The sequence below is a fragment of the Furipterus horrens genome, unplaced genomic scaffold, assembly GCF_987537825.1.
Source record: "Furipterus horrens unplaced genomic scaffold, mFurHor1.1.pri manual_scaffold_8, whole genome shotgun sequence".
NCBI lineage: Eukaryota > Metazoa > Chordata > Mammalia > Chiroptera > Furipteridae > Furipterus > Furipterus horrens.
In genome coordinates, this window is record NW_028327178.1 from 90,372,302 (window position 1) to 90,392,915 (window position 20,614).

General features: G+C 42.4%; 1 protein-coding gene across 1 annotated transcript in view; it reads left to right on the top strand.

The window, feature by feature from the left end:
- Positions 1-19,530, top strand: part of KIF3B (kinesin family member 3B) — a 39,205-nt gene extending 19,675 nt beyond the window's left edge. The window contains exons 2-9 of the mRNA XM_090286217.1: positions 738-2,205; positions 5,437-5,538; positions 5,754-5,876; positions 5,986-6,104; positions 12,215-12,328; positions 13,027-13,132; positions 15,204-15,382; positions 16,045-19,530. Of these exons, the coding sequence (XP_090142343.1) occupies positions 802-2,205; positions 5,437-5,538; positions 5,754-5,876; positions 5,986-6,104; positions 12,215-12,328; positions 13,027-13,132; positions 15,204-15,382; positions 16,045-16,141 (2,244 nt within the window). The 5' untranslated portion in view covers positions 738-801 and the 3' untranslated portion in view covers positions 16,142-19,530. The remainder of the gene's footprint in view (positions 1-737; positions 2,206-5,436; positions 5,539-5,753; positions 5,877-5,985; positions 6,105-12,214; positions 12,329-13,026; positions 13,133-15,203; positions 15,383-16,044) is intronic.
- The last annotated feature ends 1,084 nt before the right edge of the window (positions 19,531-20,614 follow it).

Sequence of the window (20,614 nt, forward strand, 5' to 3'; positions counted from 1 at the left end):
CGATTCCCAGTCAGGGCACATGCCTAGGTTGTGGGTTCGGTCCTCAGTTGGGGCACATATGAAAGACAACTGATCAATGTTTCTCTCCTTCTCTTTCTCCCTCCCTTCCCCTCTCTCTTAAAAAAATAAACTAATGCCACAACAAATATCCTTGTATCTTATCAGATATAGTCTTAGAAATACAACTGCTAGGTCAAAGGTTTGTGCATTTAAAATTTTGATAGACAGTTTCAGACTACTCTATGAAGAGGTTGTAGTAGGTCAATAGGATATGAGATTACTCAAATTTTAAAAGGTTCCCAGCTGCCTCTCCCTGTAGTGTAAGATAAAATATTGGTTGAAGGGAGGGCAAGCTAGTTAACACTATTGGTGGACTAGCATTTTATTTTTCCCACTGAAGCTGGTTAAGGAAATACATGGTGTAGTAAAGTTATTAAACGTAGTTATCAGATATAGTCAATGATATTGTAATAACTATGTATGGTGCCAGGTGGGTACTGGAAATACCAGGAGGAACATTTTGTAAAGCATATGATTGTCTAACTGGTCTCTTGTACACCTGGAACCAATATAAAATAATACTGAAAGTAAACTAGTTGAAATTTTTAAAAATAAATTAATTTTTAAAGTAGCTCTCAGAGGGTTAGCAAGATGAAGGTGACTTGGGTGTGTCAGCTGCTGTTGAGCATCCCCCATGACAACCCTACTGTCCTTACTTACTTCTGCTTTTTTTCTAGGACCTTAGCATCCTGAGACATTTTGGATTCATAGTCTTCTAGGTTGACCTGGTCAGAGTTCAGCATGTCCAAGTTAAAAAGCTCAGAGTCAGTCAGGGTGGTGGTTCGCTGTCGGCCCATGAATGTCAAGGAAAAGGCTGCTTCATACGACAAGGTGGTAGATGTGGATGTGAAGCTGGGGCAAGTATCTGTGAAGAACCCTAGAGGAGTGGCCCATGAGATGCCCAAGACCTTCACCTTTGATGCGGTCTATGACTGGAATGCCAAGCAGTTTGAACTCTACGATGAGACATTCCGACCGCTCGTGGACTCCGTTCTGCAGGGTTTCAATGGGACAATTTTTGCCTATGGACAAACTGGGACTGGGAAAACCTACACAATGGAAGGAGTCCGTGGTGACCCTGAAAAAAGAGGGGTCATCCCTAACTCATTTGATCACATCTTCACCCATATCTCTCGATCCCAGAATCAGCAGTACCTGGTTAGGGCTTCTTACTTAGAGATCTACCAAGAGGAGATCCGAGATCTGCTGTCAAAGGATCAGACCAAAAGGCTTGAGCTCAAAGAGAGGCCTGACACTGGAGTGTATGTGAAAGACCTGTCTTCCTTTGTCACCAAGAGTGTGAAGGAAATAGAGCACGTGATGAATGTGGGGAACCAGAACCGTTCTGTCGGTGCTACCAACATGAATGAGCACAGTTCACGTTCTCATGCAATTTTTGTTATCACCATCGAGTGCAGTGAGGTGGGCCTTGATGGAGAAAACCATATTCGTGTCGGGAAATTGAACCTTGTAGATCTTGCTGGCAGCGAACGGCAAGCCAAGACCGGTGCACAAGGGGAGAGACTGAAGGAAGCGACCAAGATTAACCTGTCCCTTTCTGCACTGGGTAATGTCATCTCTGCCCTGGTGGATGGCAAAAGCACTCACATTCCTTATCGGGACTCAAAGCTTACCAGGCTCCTCCAAGATTCTCTTGGTGGCAATGCTAAAACTGTGATGGTGGCCAATGTGGGGCCTGCCTCTTACAACGTAGAAGAGACTCTGACCACTCTGAGATATGCCAACCGTGCCAAAAACATTAAGAACAAGCCAAGGGTCAACGAGGACCCTAAGGATGCCCTCCTTCGAGAATTCCAGGAAGAGATTGCTCGGCTCAAGGCCCAGCTAGAAAAACGGTCCATTGGCAGGAGAAAGAGGAGAGAGAAGCGAAGGGAAGGTGGTGGCAGTGGTGGGCTTGGGGAAGAGGAGGAGGAGGAGGGAGAAGAGGGTGAGGAGGAAGGGGATGATAAGGATGATTACTGGCGGGAACAGCAAGAAAAACTGGAGATTGAGAAGCGGGCCATTGTAGAGGACCACAGCTTGGTTGCAGAGGAGAAGATGAAGCTGCTGAAAGAGAAGGAGAAAAAGATGGAGGACCTGCGGCGGGAGAAGGATGCTGCCGAGATGCTGGGTGCCAAAATCAAGGTACTGTACTCTTCCTTGGGCCCTTTCATATCTTTTTGTTTTATCACGAAAAAAAAAAAAAAAAGAAATAAGGGATGATGTCCCTTTTGGGTTTGCATTCCAATAGTTCCATGATATCCAGTGCCCAGTAAACATTTATCGAATTGTATTGAATGAAGAAAAACAATTTTTTCAAATTAAAAAAAATTAAATATTGAATTTATAGTAAGAATAATTATTACATGTATGAAAGGTATAAAAGCAGCAATAAAACTAACACCCATGTTACCCCCCACCTACCTAGTGTAAGAAATAAACAACATGTAACCATTATCTTGAATTTGGTGGTTTACCATTTCCTTGCTTTTCTTTATAGTTTCCCGTATATACACATTATATCTCTAAATAAAAGACAGTTTTAGTTTCACATCATTTTTTACTTTTATATAAATGGACTCACTGCTACAATTTTCTTTTATTGAAATTTATCCATATTGATGTCTGTAGCTGTGATTCATTCATTATTACTGTTCTGAGAATTTCATAGTATTCCAGTCTCCTGAGAGTGTGGGTTGTTTTCATTTTCTGCTATGAACGTTCTTGTTCTCAGCTCCAGGAGTACAGGTATGCACAAGAATTTCTTGTCTGGCACGCTAGGTCCCAGAGTATGTGCAGCTTCAACTTTGCTAGGTGATGACAAGTTGTTTTCTAAAGTGGCCCTGTGATTTGAAGCTTCTACAACTAACATATGAGTTCAGGTTGCTTCTTATCCTTACCAACACTTGTAATTATCATACTTCAATTTTTTGTATGTCTAGTCTCTATAAAACAGTAACTCATTGTGGCTTTAATATGCAGTGCAGTGATTACACATGATACAGTGCAGTTTCATCACCCCCCAAATGCTCCTTTGTGGTCAACCCCGGCCCCCAGCCTCCAACCCTTACGCGCCAGCTGCTGAATAGTATTGTAGAGCAAGGAGTCTCCCCTGTACCGAATCTTTTCTGGGGCAGTGTATGTTCCATTAGGTGCCCGGACGCTGGGCTGCCATAGGGCTTTAGTGGCTGAGCCGAGTGCAAAGCTAGCCCTGCAGGCCTAGATGGCCACTGCCTGACCACCAGCCAAAGTGCCTTTGAATTTATGCAGACTCGATTACTATTCTAAAATGTATGAACATTTATTAGTTTACAAATGATAAGTGACCTCTTTCTCACCTTCCTTTCCTTCAATACATGAAGCTGTACTTTATCTATGGCTTCATAGTGGCCCTTTCTCAGAGCTGGGCACTAGTTTACTTCAGAGAGAGGGGTCCTTTGCAGGACTTTCAAGACCTAATGTGAAAATGGATTCATATACAACACAATTAGGAGGTAACTTTCTTCCAGGGAGGGGCTTACTATGGGATTCCATTATGTCAAATACCATATCACCCCTCACTCCTGCACTTGAAGTGTAACTGGGTGTGCCCATGTTTGATTTGCATGCTGTGTTTTAGGATTACATCTGTTATTCAGGCCCAGGAACACCTAGACTCTAAGCAACCTGGTGTGTTTCGGCAACTCTCAGAAGCCAAGTGTGGCAACACTTATCCTTCCCTCAAGGTCACTGAAACTCTTAACACGCTTTGTTGATGGGAGAATGACATTACTTCTGTCTTTCCCAATTCCTGACTGTGGTAAAATCATAGGAGAAAGAATTTATTGCTGGAGGTGTGTGTGTGTGTGTGTGGAGGGCAGGGGAGGGTGTTGGGTTGCAGGGTAACAATCAGCCTAGCCCCTTTGTTTTAAGAGAGGAAACAGTCTCAAGGGCTCACTGAAAGATGCCAGCAGGGCTACAGTTAATGTTTATAGGTTTCTTAAAAGCAAGGTTGTGGAGCTTTTGGATTCCATGCATTTTGGGTACGAACCACTCCAGTGGCTTCAACCATCATCTAAATGTTGAAGGCTCCCAGTCTATAACTGACCCAGAGCTGTCTCCTAACATCCAAGCCGCTAGCCCCTACCTTCTGGACATTTCCAGGGAGATGCCCCCAGCCACCCAGGGGCTATTCCTGCTTTCCTTTTCTTAGTCAAGTCAGACTCCCTAGAAGCTGCCTCTCCCCCTCTCTCAGGGCCCAGTCAGTCCCACGACCTCTTGGACCCCAACCCCCTTGCTCTCCCCCACCACTACTGCCCTAGCCCAGGCCTGGACCCTCAACACAGCCACGTATCTGGTCTCCCTGCACTCAGCGTGCCCTTTTCCAGTCTTTCTCCTTGTGACATGGGAGTAATGTTTCTGAAACATAAATCTGATTGTGTATCGTCATGCTCAAAGAACACGTCAGTGGGCGCTGCAGTTCTCAGGATCAAGTTTAGTTTCCCGTAACAGAGCTTTGAGATTGTTGAACTGACCCCTGATCGCTCTGCCAACTTTTATGTATCACTACAACCTACCCTTCCCTGTCACACAAAATTTTTTTGTTAGCTGATTCCTATTTTTACTTCAGCCTTCTGTGCAACTGTCACTTGAGACAGGAAGCTTCCCCTAACTCCCTCCAAAAGCCTGAATTCTCTCCCTCCAGTGTGCCTCCCTCATTATTACTCAGTCTTTTCCTCCTGATGGCTTCTGATCCTTACGGTTAGAGCGTGCTTACTTGCCTGTGGCCTTCAGTGGACTCTCAGCTTTGTGATTTATATTCACATGTGTGTCCCCACTACCTAGCATATAGGAGGTGCTTAATATGTTCTAAGTAGAGGAAATACTTTGTACAAACAAACCAAAAACATTGTTTATTAAAGAAAGCTGAAGTTCATGTATGTCTAGAGAAGCTATATCTTCATTGTTTCCAAGGTAAAGTGTCTGCCCTCCCCCCGCAGTGGAGCCACCTCAGCCCTCACCCCAGTAATGGGCAGGACACAGCTGAACACAATTTTCCCCCAGAGTTCACCCCCTTTGGCTCAGTTCTGAGCTGCCTATAAGGACTTATACAGTATTCCCTCACTTATTGCGGGTATTGCGTTCTAGACCCACTTCAAAGTAGGAACCTTACATTTATTCTGCACTCTTAAACCTACGTAACTTTAACAACATACGTATACAATACCACAAAATCCCGTGATATAGTGAAAAATCCTCAATAAATAATTAAATATAATATTTTTTAAAATCCCATGGTACAGTGAGGCCGTGATAAGTGAACCGTGATATAGAGAGGGACTACTGTATTCTGAGAGAGACCATTCGCAAGATGGATTCTACTTTTTTCTCACTCAGGCCATGGAAAGTAAGCTGCTTGTTGGAGGGAAAAATATAGTAGATCATACAAACGAACAGCAGAAAATCCTGGAGCAAAAACGGCAGGAAATTGCCGAGCAGGTAACTTTTCATTCCTTTTTTGGGAGAATGTGATGGGGTAAGGTGTGTTAATGCTACAAAGCAAGTATCTCTTGTATTAGACTCTTCAAAGGAAATGGAAACAAGCTGTGCTAGCCCCTTCCTAGTGGGAGACTCTGATCTGGAGCAGCCCTGCCTTTTATTCATGTCCAGACATTGTCTCTAGGCAAGCTGATGAATTTTGTAATGTTGCCCAGAAACGTCGAGAAAGAGAAATCCAGCAACAGATGGAAAGTCGAGATGAGGAGACTTTGGAACTTAAAGAAACATACAGCTCTTTGCAGCAAGAGGTGGACATCAAGACCAAAAAACTCAAAAAGGTATATAAAAGGAACGAGGCCAGGCAGAGGTGTCTGGAGATGTGGGGGAAAGGAAGAGCTCATTGTCTGGAGGGCTGCCCTCCTCATCTGCCTCTCCTCTGCGTTCCAGCTCTTCTCCAAGCTTCAGGCAGTGAAGGCAGAGATCCATGACCTCCAAGAAGAGCACATCAAGGAGCGGCAGGAGCTGGAGCAGACTCAGAATGAGCTCACTAGGGAGCTGAAACTCAAGTAAGTACTGGGCCTTCCATTGCGCCTCCAGCTACTTGCTGGGTGGTTGTTAAGTAAGCAACACTTCCCTGAGGACAGGGCCCTTTCTCTCCAGCTCACCTCCTGCCATTTTGTCTGGCATCTCTTATTGTTGAGAGAGTCCCTCTGTCTCTGGGCTTCGTCTGTTAACTGAATGATTTCACCCCATGATCTCCAAGTTTCCTTCTACTCTGTCTTCCTAAAGCCTTTGAAGTTATTTATTGATAAGAAGAAATCTTTTATTAACTAGAATTTTCTGAATGGTATAGTGAACACCTAAATACCCATCACCTAGATGCAGTTCTAAACCATCTTTTGTCATGTCTTTTATAAGCATATTTTAAAGCAAATTGTATTTCATGTTATCGCATTCGTGCATATTTACATATATGACTACAATGCTATATATAAAAAGCTTTATTGAAATATAATTCTCATACCGTACAGTTCACCTATTTAAATTGTACACATCAGTTTTTAAAAAATATATATTTATAGTGTTATAAAACCATCAACACAGTCTAATTTGAGAACATTTTGTTTTCCCCCAGGAGAAGCCCTAGACAAATGAACAGTCACCCTCCATTATCCCCTCTCCCCACCCTAGTCCTGATCTACTTTCTGCCTCTGTAAATGTGCTGTTCTCGACTTTTCATATACATGGAATCATATGACACGTGGTCTTTTGCGACTGGTTTCTTTAACTTAGAATGATGCTTTCAAGGATCATTCATGTTGCATGTTTCAATACTTCATTCTTTTATATTGTTGAATAATATTGTATGAGTATACCACATTTTATTTATCCATTCATCAGTTGATGGACATTTGGGTAGTTTCTACTTTTTTTGCTATTATGAATAATGTTGCTATGAACATTTGTTTATGAGTTTTATTATGGACTTATGTTTTTAATTGTCTTCGGTTTATCTAAGAGTCTTTTTTTTAAGTATATTTTATTGATTATATTGTTACAATAGTTCCAATTTTTTCCCCTTTGCTCCCCTCTGCCCAGCACCACCCCTCCCCCAGCAATCCCACCCCCCTTAGTTCATGTCCATGGGTTGTACATACAAGTTCTCTGGATTCACCCTTTTCTATATTCTTTTCTTTTTTTTTTAAACAATTATTTATTTATTTAGTTATTTTAACAATAAAAAATAACAATCCCCCTTCTCAGACTTAAGACCCTTTATAATCTTATAGAGGACAATGGGTGAAGGTCTCGAGCTCCTCTAGCTGCTTCAAGCTGGACATGATCATCGTCCTACCTACCCTTGGGTCCAGAAATCCCTAATAAGAGTGGGGGTGTGGAGGGGAGGGTGGCCTTCCCACATGGGGAAGGATCGTGTAGACTCCAAGTCAGTTGGTTTCACAGGCTGGCAATCCTTGTTGTATCATATAAGAGTCTTATAGTTTTAGGTCTTACATTTAGGTCTATGATCTATTTTGAGTTAATTTTTGTGCATGATCTGAAGTAGGGTTTCAGATGCATTATTTTGCATGTGGATATCCAGTTGGCCCAGCACCATTTGTTGGAAAAGATCTTCTCTCATTTTCTTTGCATCCTTGTTGAAAATCAGTGACAATAAATACAAGGATTTATTTCTAAACCTCAGTGCTGTTCTTTCGAGCTACATGTCTGTCCTTATGCCAGTGCCATACTCTTGATTACCATAGCTTTACAGTAAGTGTTGAAATGAGGACATGTGAGTCATCCAACTTTGTTGTTCTTTTTCAAGTGTTTTTGGCTATTTCAGGGTACTTTGCATTTTTGTATAAATTTTAAGATCAGCTTGTCAATTTCTTAAAAAAAAAAAAATCCAGCTGTGGTTTTAATAGGGACTGTGTTGAATATGTAGATCAATTTGGAGAGTATTGTTATCTTAACAATGTTGTATTCTTGTCTTTGAACATAGTATGTCATTTCATTTATTTAGATCTTTAATTTCAATCGAGTCGCATTTATAGCTTTCAGTGCACAACTACTTGCACTTCTTTTGTTAAAGTTACACCTAAGTAATCTATTTTTTATGCTCTTGTATATGGAATTGTTTTTTAAATTTTCTTTCCGAATGCTATTGCTAGTATATAGAAATACAGTTGATTTTTGTATAAAACACAATATCTTCCCACCTAACAAAATTAACATTAAGTTTCTTAGTATTTCCTCATACTCTGTTCATATTCCGATTTCTTGGTTTGTCCATATTAAGGTCTGTATATGGACACGTCCAGTTAAAATGGAGGCATAGGTAAACACACTTTACCTCTTCGCACAACCACAGAAAGAATTACAAGTAGACCTCAAAAACAAATAACACCCAGAACCATCAGAAAATCGAGCTGTATGGAAGTCCAACAACCAAGGATTTAAAGAAGCCACATTCATCCAGACGGGTAGTAGGGATGGAGATGCAGAGATGGGCAGAGAGGTGGTGTGGCATAAAGAAGCAGCGGTGGTGGAATGTGCGGTCCTACATCCACACGTGGATAAAATTCAGGAGGGATACCTTGGGAGCAAGCAATCCCAGCCCCAGGCCAGACCGCACAACCCCAGGGTTCCAGTGCCAGAAAGATAAGTCCCCATAACTTCAAGCTATAAAAACCAGTGGGGTTTGGGGCAGCAAAAGAAACTGCTAGATTTTCAAGAGACCCCATATAAACGGCCCACAGGGACTTAGAACATATGCAGACACACCCCCTCTGGGATTCAGCACCAGAGCAACAGCTGGAAGGACACCAGTTGCATACAGGAAGTAAGTGAAGTGACTTGGAACGGGGCAGGTCCTGGGCAAACCTCCGAAAGTCAGGCAGAGGCATTGTCCCCTCTCTAAACTTTCTCTGCACACAGAAGTACAAATCAGTGATGTGGGCGGCCCCACCCTGGAGATTACCTAAGGCTCCACCCCACACAATTTACAGGATCCTTTTCTATAACAGGCATGCTACTAAGACAAGGAGTCAAAGCAGCTCCACCTAATACACAGAAACAAACACAGGGAGGCTGCCAAATTGAGGAGACAAAGAAATATGGCCCAAAAGAAAGAAACAGAACAAAACCCCAGAAAAAGAATTAAACAAAATGGAGATACCCAGCCTATCAGATACAGAGTTTCAAACACTGGTGATCAGGATGCTCAAATAACTCATTGAGTACGGCAACAACGTAAAAAAGATCCAGGAAGAAATGAAGGTTACACTAAGTGAAATAAAGAAAAATCTACAGGGAACCAACAGTGGAGGGGATGAAGCTGGGACTCAGATCAATGATTTGGAACATAAGGAAGAAATAAGCATTCAACCAGAACAGCAAGAAGAAAAAAGAATTCAAAAAACAAAGATAGTATAAGGAGCCTCTGGAACATCTCCAAATGTACCAACATCCGAATCATAGGGATGCTAAAAGGAGAAGAGGAAGGGCAAGAAATTGAAAGCTTATTTGAAAAAAATAGTGAAAGAAAAACTTCCCTAATTTGGTGAAAGAAATAGACATACAAGTCCAGGAAGCACAGAGTCCCAAACAAGTTGGACCCAAAGAGGACCACACCAAGACACATCATAATTAAAATGCCAAAGGTTCAAGGTAAAGAGAGAATCTTAAAAGCAGCAAGAGAGAAGCAGAGAGTTACCTACAAAGGAGTTCCCATAAGAAAGACTATCAGCTAATTTCTCAAAAGAAACTTTGCAGGCAAGAAGGGGCTGGCAAGAAGTTTTCAGAGTGATGAAAAGCAAGGGCCTACAACCTAGATTACTCTGTCCAGCAAAGCTGTGGTTTAGAATGGAAGGGCAGATAAAGTGCTAAAAGAGTTCATCATCACCAAGCCATTATTACATGAAATGTTAAAGGGACTTAAGAAAAAGAAGATCAAAACTGTGAACATTAAAATGGCAGCAAATTCACAACTATCAACAACTGAATCTGAAAAAACAAACTAAGCAAATAACCAAAACAGGAACAGAATCAGATATGGAAATCATTTGGAGGATTATCAGCTGGAAAGGGGGAGAATGGGGAAAAAGGTGCAGAGATTAAGAAGCATAATTGGTTGGTACAAAATAGACAGGGGGATGTTAAAAATAATATAGGAAATGGAGAAACCAAAGAACTTATATACATGACCCATGGACATGAACTAAGCGGGGGGATTGCTAGAGGGAATGGAGGTACTAGGTAGAGGGGGGTAAAGGGGGAAAAATTGGGACAACTATAATGGCATAATCAACAAAATATAGTTTAGAAAGATCTGTATGTGGACTACATACTGCATTTGGTTATTATGTCTCTATTTCAATCTGAAGTAATCCCTTTTCCTCTTAAGAACCTTTTACTAGTTGACTTGTTGAAAAAAATAGGGTCCTTTTAGCCTGTAGAAATATCTCATTCTGAATTTCTTGATCTACTTCTTCATGGTGCAATTTAATTTGTGTCTCTATCTCCCCTATTTTCCTTTAACTGCAAGCTAACCCTGAAGCACTGGTTCTCAACCTTGGCTGCACACAGAAATCATCTCAGGAATTTTTTAAAATAATGAGGCTTGGGCCCTACCCTAGAGATTTTGATTAATTGGTCTAGGGCAGTGGTCTTTAAACTTTAGCAGGCACCAAATCATCTGAAAGGCTTTTAAAACATAGATGGTAGGGCCCCATTACCCAGAGTCTGATTTGGTATGTCTGGGTTGGGGCCTGAGAATTTGCATTTCTAACAAGTTCCAGTTGTTGCTCCTGCTGGTTCAGTGACCATACTTTGAGAACCATTGATCTGTCATGAAGTCTGCAAAAGATATTTTTCAGAACTCTATAAATGATATTAAGGTACAGCTTGGCTTGAGAACCATTGAGCTGATTGTTTCAACCAATAATGATCTTTGTCTGGATCTTTCATTTCATTAGGGGCTACAAAATGATGTTTTTCTGTATCAGTTCTTCCACAGCATTAGCTGGAATTTTTCTTTAAAGAACTTTTCAAAGGGATTCTTTTAATGACCAAGTTTTAAATTTTGAAAAGAGCCTTTAAAGTTAAATGTATCAGTCCTCTTTCTAGGTATGCACATCTGGAAAAAAGATCAGACCAGAATGTGCCAAAATATTAATAATAAAGCTATCTCTGGATAGTGAAATTGTGTGTAATTATATTTTTCCAATTTCCTAATATGTAAATAGAACCTTTGAAATAAGAAAAAACCAAATGTATGTTATGAAAAATAATTTCTTAGATGTCAAATAAAATGAAGAGAAAATTTCATCTCTCCAAAATATTTTTTCCCCTAAAGAAGACATTTTTATTGTTATAGCTCTTATATCTTTTAAATAAACAGTGAGTCAATCTGTTTCTTAATAGTCAGTACCCGTCTTGTCTGGTGTTTGCTGTGCGTTTTGTTTTCTCTCACGTTAACACCCCTTTGGCATTGTTCTGCCCTGAGGTTTTGAAAGAGTAGATGCAGAGAGGTGGCAGGAGACAGTCATCACTATGGCTAGACACAAACCAGTGGGTTCCAGTTTCATTGTTTGCCATGTTCCCTGGGCGCTTCTCATGCAGCCTCTTCTCAGGAATGGTCTTCATTCTCAGAAGTCTAAGGGACTGAAATCCTTTTGGTGCTGTTCTTTGTCTTGGCGATCAGAATGTGAAATTTTCCATCTCTGGCAACAGTCCAGGGCTTTGGAGGAAGGCAGTTTAATTTCTAACCTGTTTTTAGCATGTTGGAAATTAATGAGCTGCGTTAGCAGTACCAATGGTGCCCCGAAAGGTACTTCAAATAGCACAGATTCACTCCAGTGTGGCCCAGGCATCACCTCCCTCTTCAGTTCTTTCACCTCCTTAAGCAGCTCCTCCTTGGGCAGAAGTGACCTCTCCATATTCCTAGGGCAGACTCCTGTCAGTACCTGTCATACCTAAGAGTGCTACACTCTTCTGTCTCAGGCAGGGACCAAATATCATTCATGTCTGTATCTCAGTTCTGTGACTGATGGTAGGCCCGTGGGACCTGCTTAGTAAATGCTTGCTGAATGACTTTATCTGATTAGTCATTACATGTGAGACCACCTGTATTCTTTCTCTCTCTGTATTGACACCTGTATATGTCCTCTTACAGGCATCTTATTATAGAAAACTTTATCCCACTGGAAGAAAAAAGTAAAATTATGAACAGATCCTTCTTTGATGAAGAGGAAGATCATTGGAAATTACATCCTATAACCAGACTGGAGTAAGTCACTATTGACTTTAAATAGACTTGGAGGTGGGGAGGAGGGAAAGAATGTTGATAAGCTGGACTTGGCCTGGGGGGTATGATAAGCACGCAGTTTGATTCATTTAAAGTTGGGCCCAATTGCATCCCTGATTTTGTGATGGTATAGTTCCACAAGACGAAAGTTTGATGATGAATATGGTATTAGGAACTGGGAGACTTTCTCACAGTGAACTAATGACCTTTCCCAAGTTCCTGCATTTCAGCTTCCCTGGCTGTCAAGTGAAGCACGCTAGGCCAGATGAGGGGAGGTATACAGGTGTTATCTTGCATGTCAGTCTGACACAGTGTTGAGAAGGACTCCCAGTATAAGCCTGGGTCCTCCTGGAAAAATGGGAGATGTCTGCCAAGGACGCAGGGGTGGGGAGTGTTGACAGGTGTGCTTCATGCCTGCAGTCTAAGAACTGGAAGATGACTCAGATCTCTTCCAGCTTAAAAGATGCATGATGCTCATGTCTGAATCAGAAAGCAGCTCAAGCAGAAAGTATTAGCAGCTCCTGCGTCATTTCCAAGTCAGCCCGCAGTCCAGGAAGTCACTTGCCTCAGGCGCTATGTAAGCAGGCTCAGAGTCTTGTGAGTGCTGGTTCCACAGGACCGACACTAGGACGGTGGAACACACGCCAGCCAGCGCTTTAACCACTGCAGTGCATTTCCAGGAACCAGCAGATGATGAAGCGGCCAGTCTCAGCTGTGGGATATAAGAGACCATTGAGCCAGCATGCAAGAATGTCCATGATGATTCGTCCAGAGGCCCGATACAGGGTGAGAAGATTGTTCTTGTGTTCCTCTCCTCTCTCTTACAGAGGAGATCAGATTCATGTAAACTCTTGGGCACCGTTCTGCAAAGTCACAGAGGCACCTGAAGAAATTAATATAACGATTTTAACAAATAATAAGTAACAGAAAGAATAAGAACACATATACATAAAACAGTAAAATAGAATGAGATTTAGAAAATCAGGATGAGGAGGAGGAAGCACAAGCATCCTGTCCATAATGGTCAACAAACATTGACACCAAGCTTTAGAATGGCTCTGTGGGAAGACTGGGAGAAATTAAGTGTCAGTGACAGGAGATGGCAATGTGTTAAAGAAGGTACAGTACTTGTTTTTAACATAATGTGGTCAGTCATGTAGTTACTTAGAATGCCATAATTAAGGCCTGTTTAATGACCCAAACATATGATAGTACTGGTGAGCTTCTATTGATAAGTACTTGCTGTGTGCCAGGCACTGTACTTGGTGCTTTATTGCTTTCTCTACCTGAACCCTCCCACATACTCTGTGCAGTAGTCCTGTGGCTTAAGTAGGTAGCGGGTAAGTGGATGAACCAGGAGACACAATATATTGTTAAGTTATAAAACAATTGGTACTGCAAGTGTATATATGAATTTAAAAAACTGAGGACAAAATATACCAAAATATGAACTGGTTATCCCTGGTTAATGGAAGAGCACTCAATTTAAATTTTCTTTCTTTTTTCTTTTTTGCTTATTTGTATTTTCTAACTATCAGTGGGGATTCTGTATTATTTTTATAGTGAAAGATTTTCATTTAAAATGTTTTTGAGTCTCCCTTGGCAGCCAGAGCAAAACAGACTAGGATTAGTTAGCTCCTCAGGTGCTGTTCTTCCTGGCACTGAGTTATTTAAAGAAAACAAAAGCAAAGGAGATGCATTAGATGGGATTTTGTATAGTGGAAGATGAGTGAGGTGTCAGAGTCCTCAGAAGCATTTTTCTAGCCGTTTCAGAGGGTGCATATCTTGCCGGTTATTTCAGTCGTAATCCAAAAACATGCTTTTAAAGCCTACAAATCAAATACGTGTGTTTCCAGGGGGCTCACCTGATTCAGAGGTAGAATTTGAAGCAGTGGCTCTCAGATTTTTTAGCCATAGACCCACTCCATTAAGATAAATTTTAAGCAGTATCTCTGTAGGTAAAATTGATAAACAGAGCCAGTGCCTCCCCTCCTGCCGGCTGAGCACTGGGGCCTGAATGCCACCGAGTGGGAGGAGCCAGAGGACAAGATATTTAAACAATCCTCTTCCCCAAGGACGCACTTGCCTCAGTATGTAGAAGCTAGGTAGAGGCCTGCCACAGGCTATCAAGTGAAGGAATCCATCCACAAGGCCAATTATGATTTTCAAAATGTGGTTACAAGCACATGCACTGCCACACACATCCTCCGCACATGTGCACCAGACCTGTCTCCTTCCCTTGGCAACCAAAACGTTCATCAGAGCTGCTGTGGTTAGTGAGATTATTTCTGATTGCTATTTTCTTCCTTATACCTTTTATATTTTTACATTGTCTGCAGTAAGTGGGTTTTACTTAATTTATTGTTATTTCCGTTAGGGTGTAATACGTGCTCATTGTTAAAGATTTATTTATTATTATTTCTTAAATTTATTCTTTTAAAGATTTTACTTATTTTTAGAGAGAGGGGAAGGGAGGGAGAACGTGTGGGAGGGAAACATCAGTGTGTGGTTGCCTCTCCCACACCCCCAACTAGGGACCTGGCCCCAACCCAGGTATATGCCCTGACTGGGAATGGAACTGGTGACCCTTTGGTTTGCAGGCCATTGCCACAATAGCCAGGGCAGATTTTTTTATTTTTTAAAAAGGAAAATAGTGAATAGCTTAGAGAAGAAGATAAAAGTCATCTGTAATCTCACTAGGAAAAAGGTTATAAAACTACATCACTTCTTCTAGGCAGGTTCTTAGTAGGCTCTGAGAAGCAGTTTGCAGTTCTGTTTTCGGAAGGGGTCTACACTGCCTGTACTTTCTGTTTCTGACTTGGAACCAGCCTAGCTGGTAATGGCTGTGCTTCTACAGGCAGAAAACATTGTACTGTTAGAGCTGGATATGCCCAGCCGGACCACCAGAGACTACGAGGGCCCCGCCATCGCCCCCAAAGTCCAGGCTGCATTGGATGCAGCTCTGCAGGATGAAGATGAGATACAGGTGGACGCGTCATCCTTTGAAAGTACTGCAAATAAGAAATCCAAGGCCAGGTGAGTGGCTCTTGATGACCTGTGTTTGAATGGAACATGTGTGCACAAGGACAAATGAAGGTAGAAGGTGCCAAGAGTGCTTGTTTATCGTAGAATGCTTTACAGGACATGCCAGAAAACATTGCTGTATTACTCCTATGTTTATTCATTTATTACACAAATATTTATGGTTCAGGCATTATGCCAGGTAGACTGAACACCAGAATGACTGGTGTGCCCAGGTCCTACTCTAAGGAAAATGTGTTCTAGTGGAACAAGGGATGGTCTTTGGTTCTGACCATGCACCAGAGACTTAATTTGGTGCTAAATTAGAAATTCTATCATATTAAAATCTGGATTAGAAATTACAAGAAAACTGGGTGAAAACCCAAAAATGGAAGAAACTCTTCCTGGAAACTTATTATTTTTTGCCAATTTGGAGAAGACAGTGAAAAATAATTGCTGAGAATCAGAGTCTGTTCCCTGAGGTTTCGCACCTTGGTTGGCAGGTCGTGTTGGTCATGTGCCAAGGGTCAGGCTGTGCCAGTTTGATGGTTTTATGGCTGAAAGGGCACTGGCTTTTGGGCCATTGAGGAAAGGCCACCTTGAAATGTTCATGGCACTTGATAAGAAAGGAATCTGAGATGGGACGTGTAACGTGAACGTGTGCTTGACTTTTGCAGGCCTAAAAGCGGAAGGAAGTCGGGATCCTCCTCTTCTTCCTCAGGAACGCCTGCATCTCAGCTTTATCCACAGTCTCGAGGGCTGGTTCCAAAGTAAAGCCAGTTTCTCCTCTCCCAGGGTTTAAGCAGCATTTGCCTTCTGAGAGAAGAGATGAGCAAATACCTGCAGAGAGGACTCCAGCCCAAACTCAGAACCATTCCCCTGGGGAGAAGTGATGGCCTCTTTGCAGATTAACCAATTTAATCTGGCTGAAAGGTGCTGGTCCTAATCTGGCTCTCAGCAACGTCCTTTAATTAGCATCTCAGAAATGCATGGGTAAGGTAAAGTTCGATAGTCAAAGTGGAAAGCAAGAGAATGACCAGTGACCTTGCTTCCCTTCTCCCTTGCCTCCTTCTCCTCTCCCTCCCCTTGCCTTCCTTCCTCTCCCCTCTCCTTTTCTAGCCTGTTCTTTACACTGGGCTCCCTTGTTGAGCAATAGGGCAGAATCAGGAGTCACCTTAGTGGGACCAAGTCTTTGGAGTGACAGTGAAGTTGTAAAATGAAAGCCCTAGAACGTGAGTAGGTGCTGTTCTTGTAGGTTGAAATGAGAATCTCATTTGGATCCAAGCCTCCAGTGGGCGTGATCCATGCTTCTCAGTAAAAAGTGGATCTGCCTTTGTGATCTGCTGAATAAGGAAATGTTTTCCAAGGAAGTTGCCACTTTCTGCTCCTGAAGGGTTCATGTTGGAAGCAATAGAAATCACATTCCCTTTGCCTTCTTGGAGAGTTTAGGGAAACAGCATCTTTAAAACCTCAAAACCATGACCATCCTGTCAAAGACGTAAGTCTGTAAGCCGATGCCATGTCCATACACCGTGTCACTTTGCCCTTCATTTGTCGCCATCTTTAGCCAAGCGCGCGTACTCTGAGCATCCCTTCCGAGGCCTGTCTGCCTGCAGGGCATGCTCTGCAGTGGGCCTGCTTTGTGGGAGAGGGGAGGCTGGCTCTGCCTTCTCTGATGGAACAAGAGTCGGAGGGATGAGACATATGGTGGCACTTTTGAATTCCGAATTTGTTCCGTATTTGCATAGAGAGCATAAGGGTGACAGGGCAGATGCAGAGGCAGAGACATGAGGCTCAGTACAGTGGGAAGGTAAGTCATAACAGATGAAAGCATAGGAACTCTGCTTGCCTTCAGCTGAAAGTCACCTAATCCTAGAATTGCAGCTCCCCCCAGGTAGAACCAAAAGCGGTGGTGAGGAGTGGCTATGTGATTGAATAGGCTCAGAGGAGAGAGTTAGAAATTCCCGTTTACATAAACTAGTTTGGTTTATAAGTTTTAGTTCTTTGTATTATTGAAATTTAAAGCTTCATTTTTATGTTGGTCATTAAGTGAATGTTACTCCTTTCCCCCCAAGAGAAGCTCATAGGTGTGTGTGGGTGTGCAAGCGCAACGGTGCCTGTGTTCTTTGAGTATATCCATGTGCGTCTGTAAGAGAGAGATAGAGACCAAGAACTTGCCCAGTTTTAGAACTACACTAATATATAGTTGTTGCCTTGGTCTGCATTAAAGGCCCATTGAATGACTAATGCAGGCTGGAAGCGCTCCCATGTGAGTGTCTGAGTCCATGAGCCAAGCCTGAGGGGACAGTGTAAGTCCCCAGGTCTGCCACACTGGTGTACCTTGCTGGCATGGTGCCTCAGGAACGTGGTGACCCAGGTGGGCCTTGAGTTGTATTTTAACTCAGCTGCTCAGTTCCCAGGGCACATTTCTGGATCAGAACCTGTGGGAAAGAGGAGGTACCAAGTGCAATGTCTCAGCATTCTACAAGTGGAGATCTGTCATCTGGCAGCTGATCTCTTTTTTCGTTACTGTTCTTTCTGATCCCAGGGCCCTTTTCAGTAATTCCCAGAGCATAATGGAGCCTTCCCTCATCTTTCCTGGGATCAAACCCTGCTTCTCTGTTATTTAGTAAGACTACCTGTTTGACTAGGAACCAAATGACAAGGTGATAGCCTAAGATTATCTGCTGGTTATACCTGTCTCTTGCACCACATTTTTTCAAAGCTAGTATGAATTTGGTAGGCTGAAAATATTCATCCGGCAAATCTAAGAACTGAACACTGCAGATAACACAATACCTTATTATCGATGTCTTTGAGGTGGCTGTTCTGACCAAGGGTGGTTGAATGACCGTAGAACTTTTCTAAGAAGGCAAAAGAAGAAAGCCAAGTTGACAAGCAAGGGTTAGTAAAACAAGCTTGCCTTGTGCTACTCAGCTGTGTCCATGTGGTGGTCTGTGAAGAAAGTGGAAGAACACCTGTGTGGAGGTGAAGCTTCTCAAGCAGTCTCTGGTGCTTTTCTTCTCTCAAAGTGGATCCGATTAGTATTTGGATAGAGCGGACAGTAGAATGTCTTACTACTGCCAGAAAGCTGCTGTTTTGGGCTCTGAATGGAGCCAAATGTGTGAGGACACCCCCAAGCCCATCGAGGGACCAGGTTTTCCTGTCTGTAGTCATGCTTGAATGTTCCAAGCCCCCTGAGGGCCTTCGTGCCAGCAGCAGTTAGTGAGGTCTGGAAGCAAGCCTAACAGTGTCTAAGAAGATCATCTGGAGAAGGAGTTTGAGACTGTGTGTGCAACCCTCACCGGGCCTCTTTTTGCTCTAATCAGTAGGAATGTATTTGGCTTCATATTTTAAAGTCACATGTCTCCCAGACCCCCAGATTCAGAACCCAAGGCCAGAAATCATAGGCATGAAGCACTTTCTGAAGACTGATCTAGCATTGGATTGTTCCCTGTTGAATGCCTGCCTGCATGCTGCTTGAATTGCACCACCCACACCTCCAATGACCAAGTGCTTCAGAGAGTTCTGCAGCTCAGGTGTGGGCCGCTCTCTGCTTTTCCTGTCTGACTCTTGTAAGTCCTCCCTCACTGAATGTAAAATTGTTGCCAATGCTGAGAAGTGTCGATTCCCTGTTGTTAACAGCGGGTATCAGTTCTGCCTCATATTTCCCACTTGAGGTCAAGGCTTACTGCAAGCAACACCTTGGGCCATCTGAACACCATCAGCGGTTGAAAATGGGGGCTATTAATATACTCTAAAAGCCATAATCACAATGCTCAGAGGGAACTGGATAGGAAGAGTGGGCCTGGCTATTGTCTATCTCGCAAGGTTTTGTCTTAGACTGTTCAGAAATCTGCCACGTTTCTCTCTGCCCTTGTTTCTTGAGTGAAACGCTTTTGAGGTTATTTATGAAAGGAGTAATCCTGGTGCAGGAAGGAGGCAGTGGGCTTTATGGCTCCTTAGAGTTACTATTGATCTTGACCTTCTCTTTGGTTACCTTTAGACAAAGACTATGCCAGTACTTGGGACTCTGAATTTTACAGTTGATATTTATTTGTATCATCTCTTTGTCTAGGAATGTAAAAGTGATTCTAAACTAAGATGTGTAATAAAAATCAGATTTATTGTACCTACATAAGGTGTCCTCATAAATGACTAACACTTTTGAAAATGGCATGCCTGTGGCTGACACACTGCCACCCTCTTTAAACATTTTTTCTAGTGAAAGGAGGATGGGAGTGGAAATGAAGATTGAGTTGGAATGCTGGTATTTAAAAAAATATAGCAACAAGGTAAAGGGACATAAAATGAAACAAGACAGAGTGACAGACAAGCGCTTGTCATGTTCTTCTTTGGAGGTCCCTAGGACCAGCCTGGACAACAGGCATGAAATGGCTTTTACCTTTTATGTATTGCTTTTTTAATTTTCTTTAAATTTATTACATGTTATACTTTAAAATGTGTATTTTTTAACACAAAAAAATTTTATGCTATTTACCACTGGGAAGAAAAGAAAAACCAGACATAGGCCAAATGTTGGTCTTGTGGCTTCTCATAGCTTCAGGCCTGCTGAAGTGGACCCCTGGGCATTGGTGCTTCCTGGCTGAGAAGTGGGCACTGAGTAGAAAAGCACAGACCCTGGCCTCTGAGCTACATCTGAATTTTGGTTGTGCCTTTGCTTACTAACCATGAGACCATGAAGAATTTAATTTAGCTCTCTGAATCTTGGGGTCCTTGTCTGTAAAAAGGGGTGATAATCCCTACCTTGCAGGACCATTGTGAGGCTAAGCAATTATTTAAAGCAACAAGCACATGATGTGTGGACTAGAGCAGACATTTAAAAACGTGCTTATGGCTGTGACAGGGCCCTGTGTTCTGAAGATACCAAGAACAGTTTGTATCCTGAGACACTAGACGTTAGGACTGGGCGTACTACATTTAGAAAGTCCTAGGCCTCTATAGAAAGGCTGCTAATTATTAAACGAATATATGTCGAGTGCCTGTGTGCCTTGTTCTGGGCACTGGATGTACAGGCGTGAGCAACACTGACATCTGTGCTGACACAGAGCCTGTACTTTAATGGGGAAGGAGGCAGGGGGAGTGTTAACCAAACACACACAAATGTACAATTACAAATTATGGCAAAGGCCATGAAGTGACAATACAGGTTATTATAAGAGAACAATAGAAGCCCGATTGGGATTGCGTGAGTAAATAAGGGAAGGGCTTTCTGAAGAAATGGCA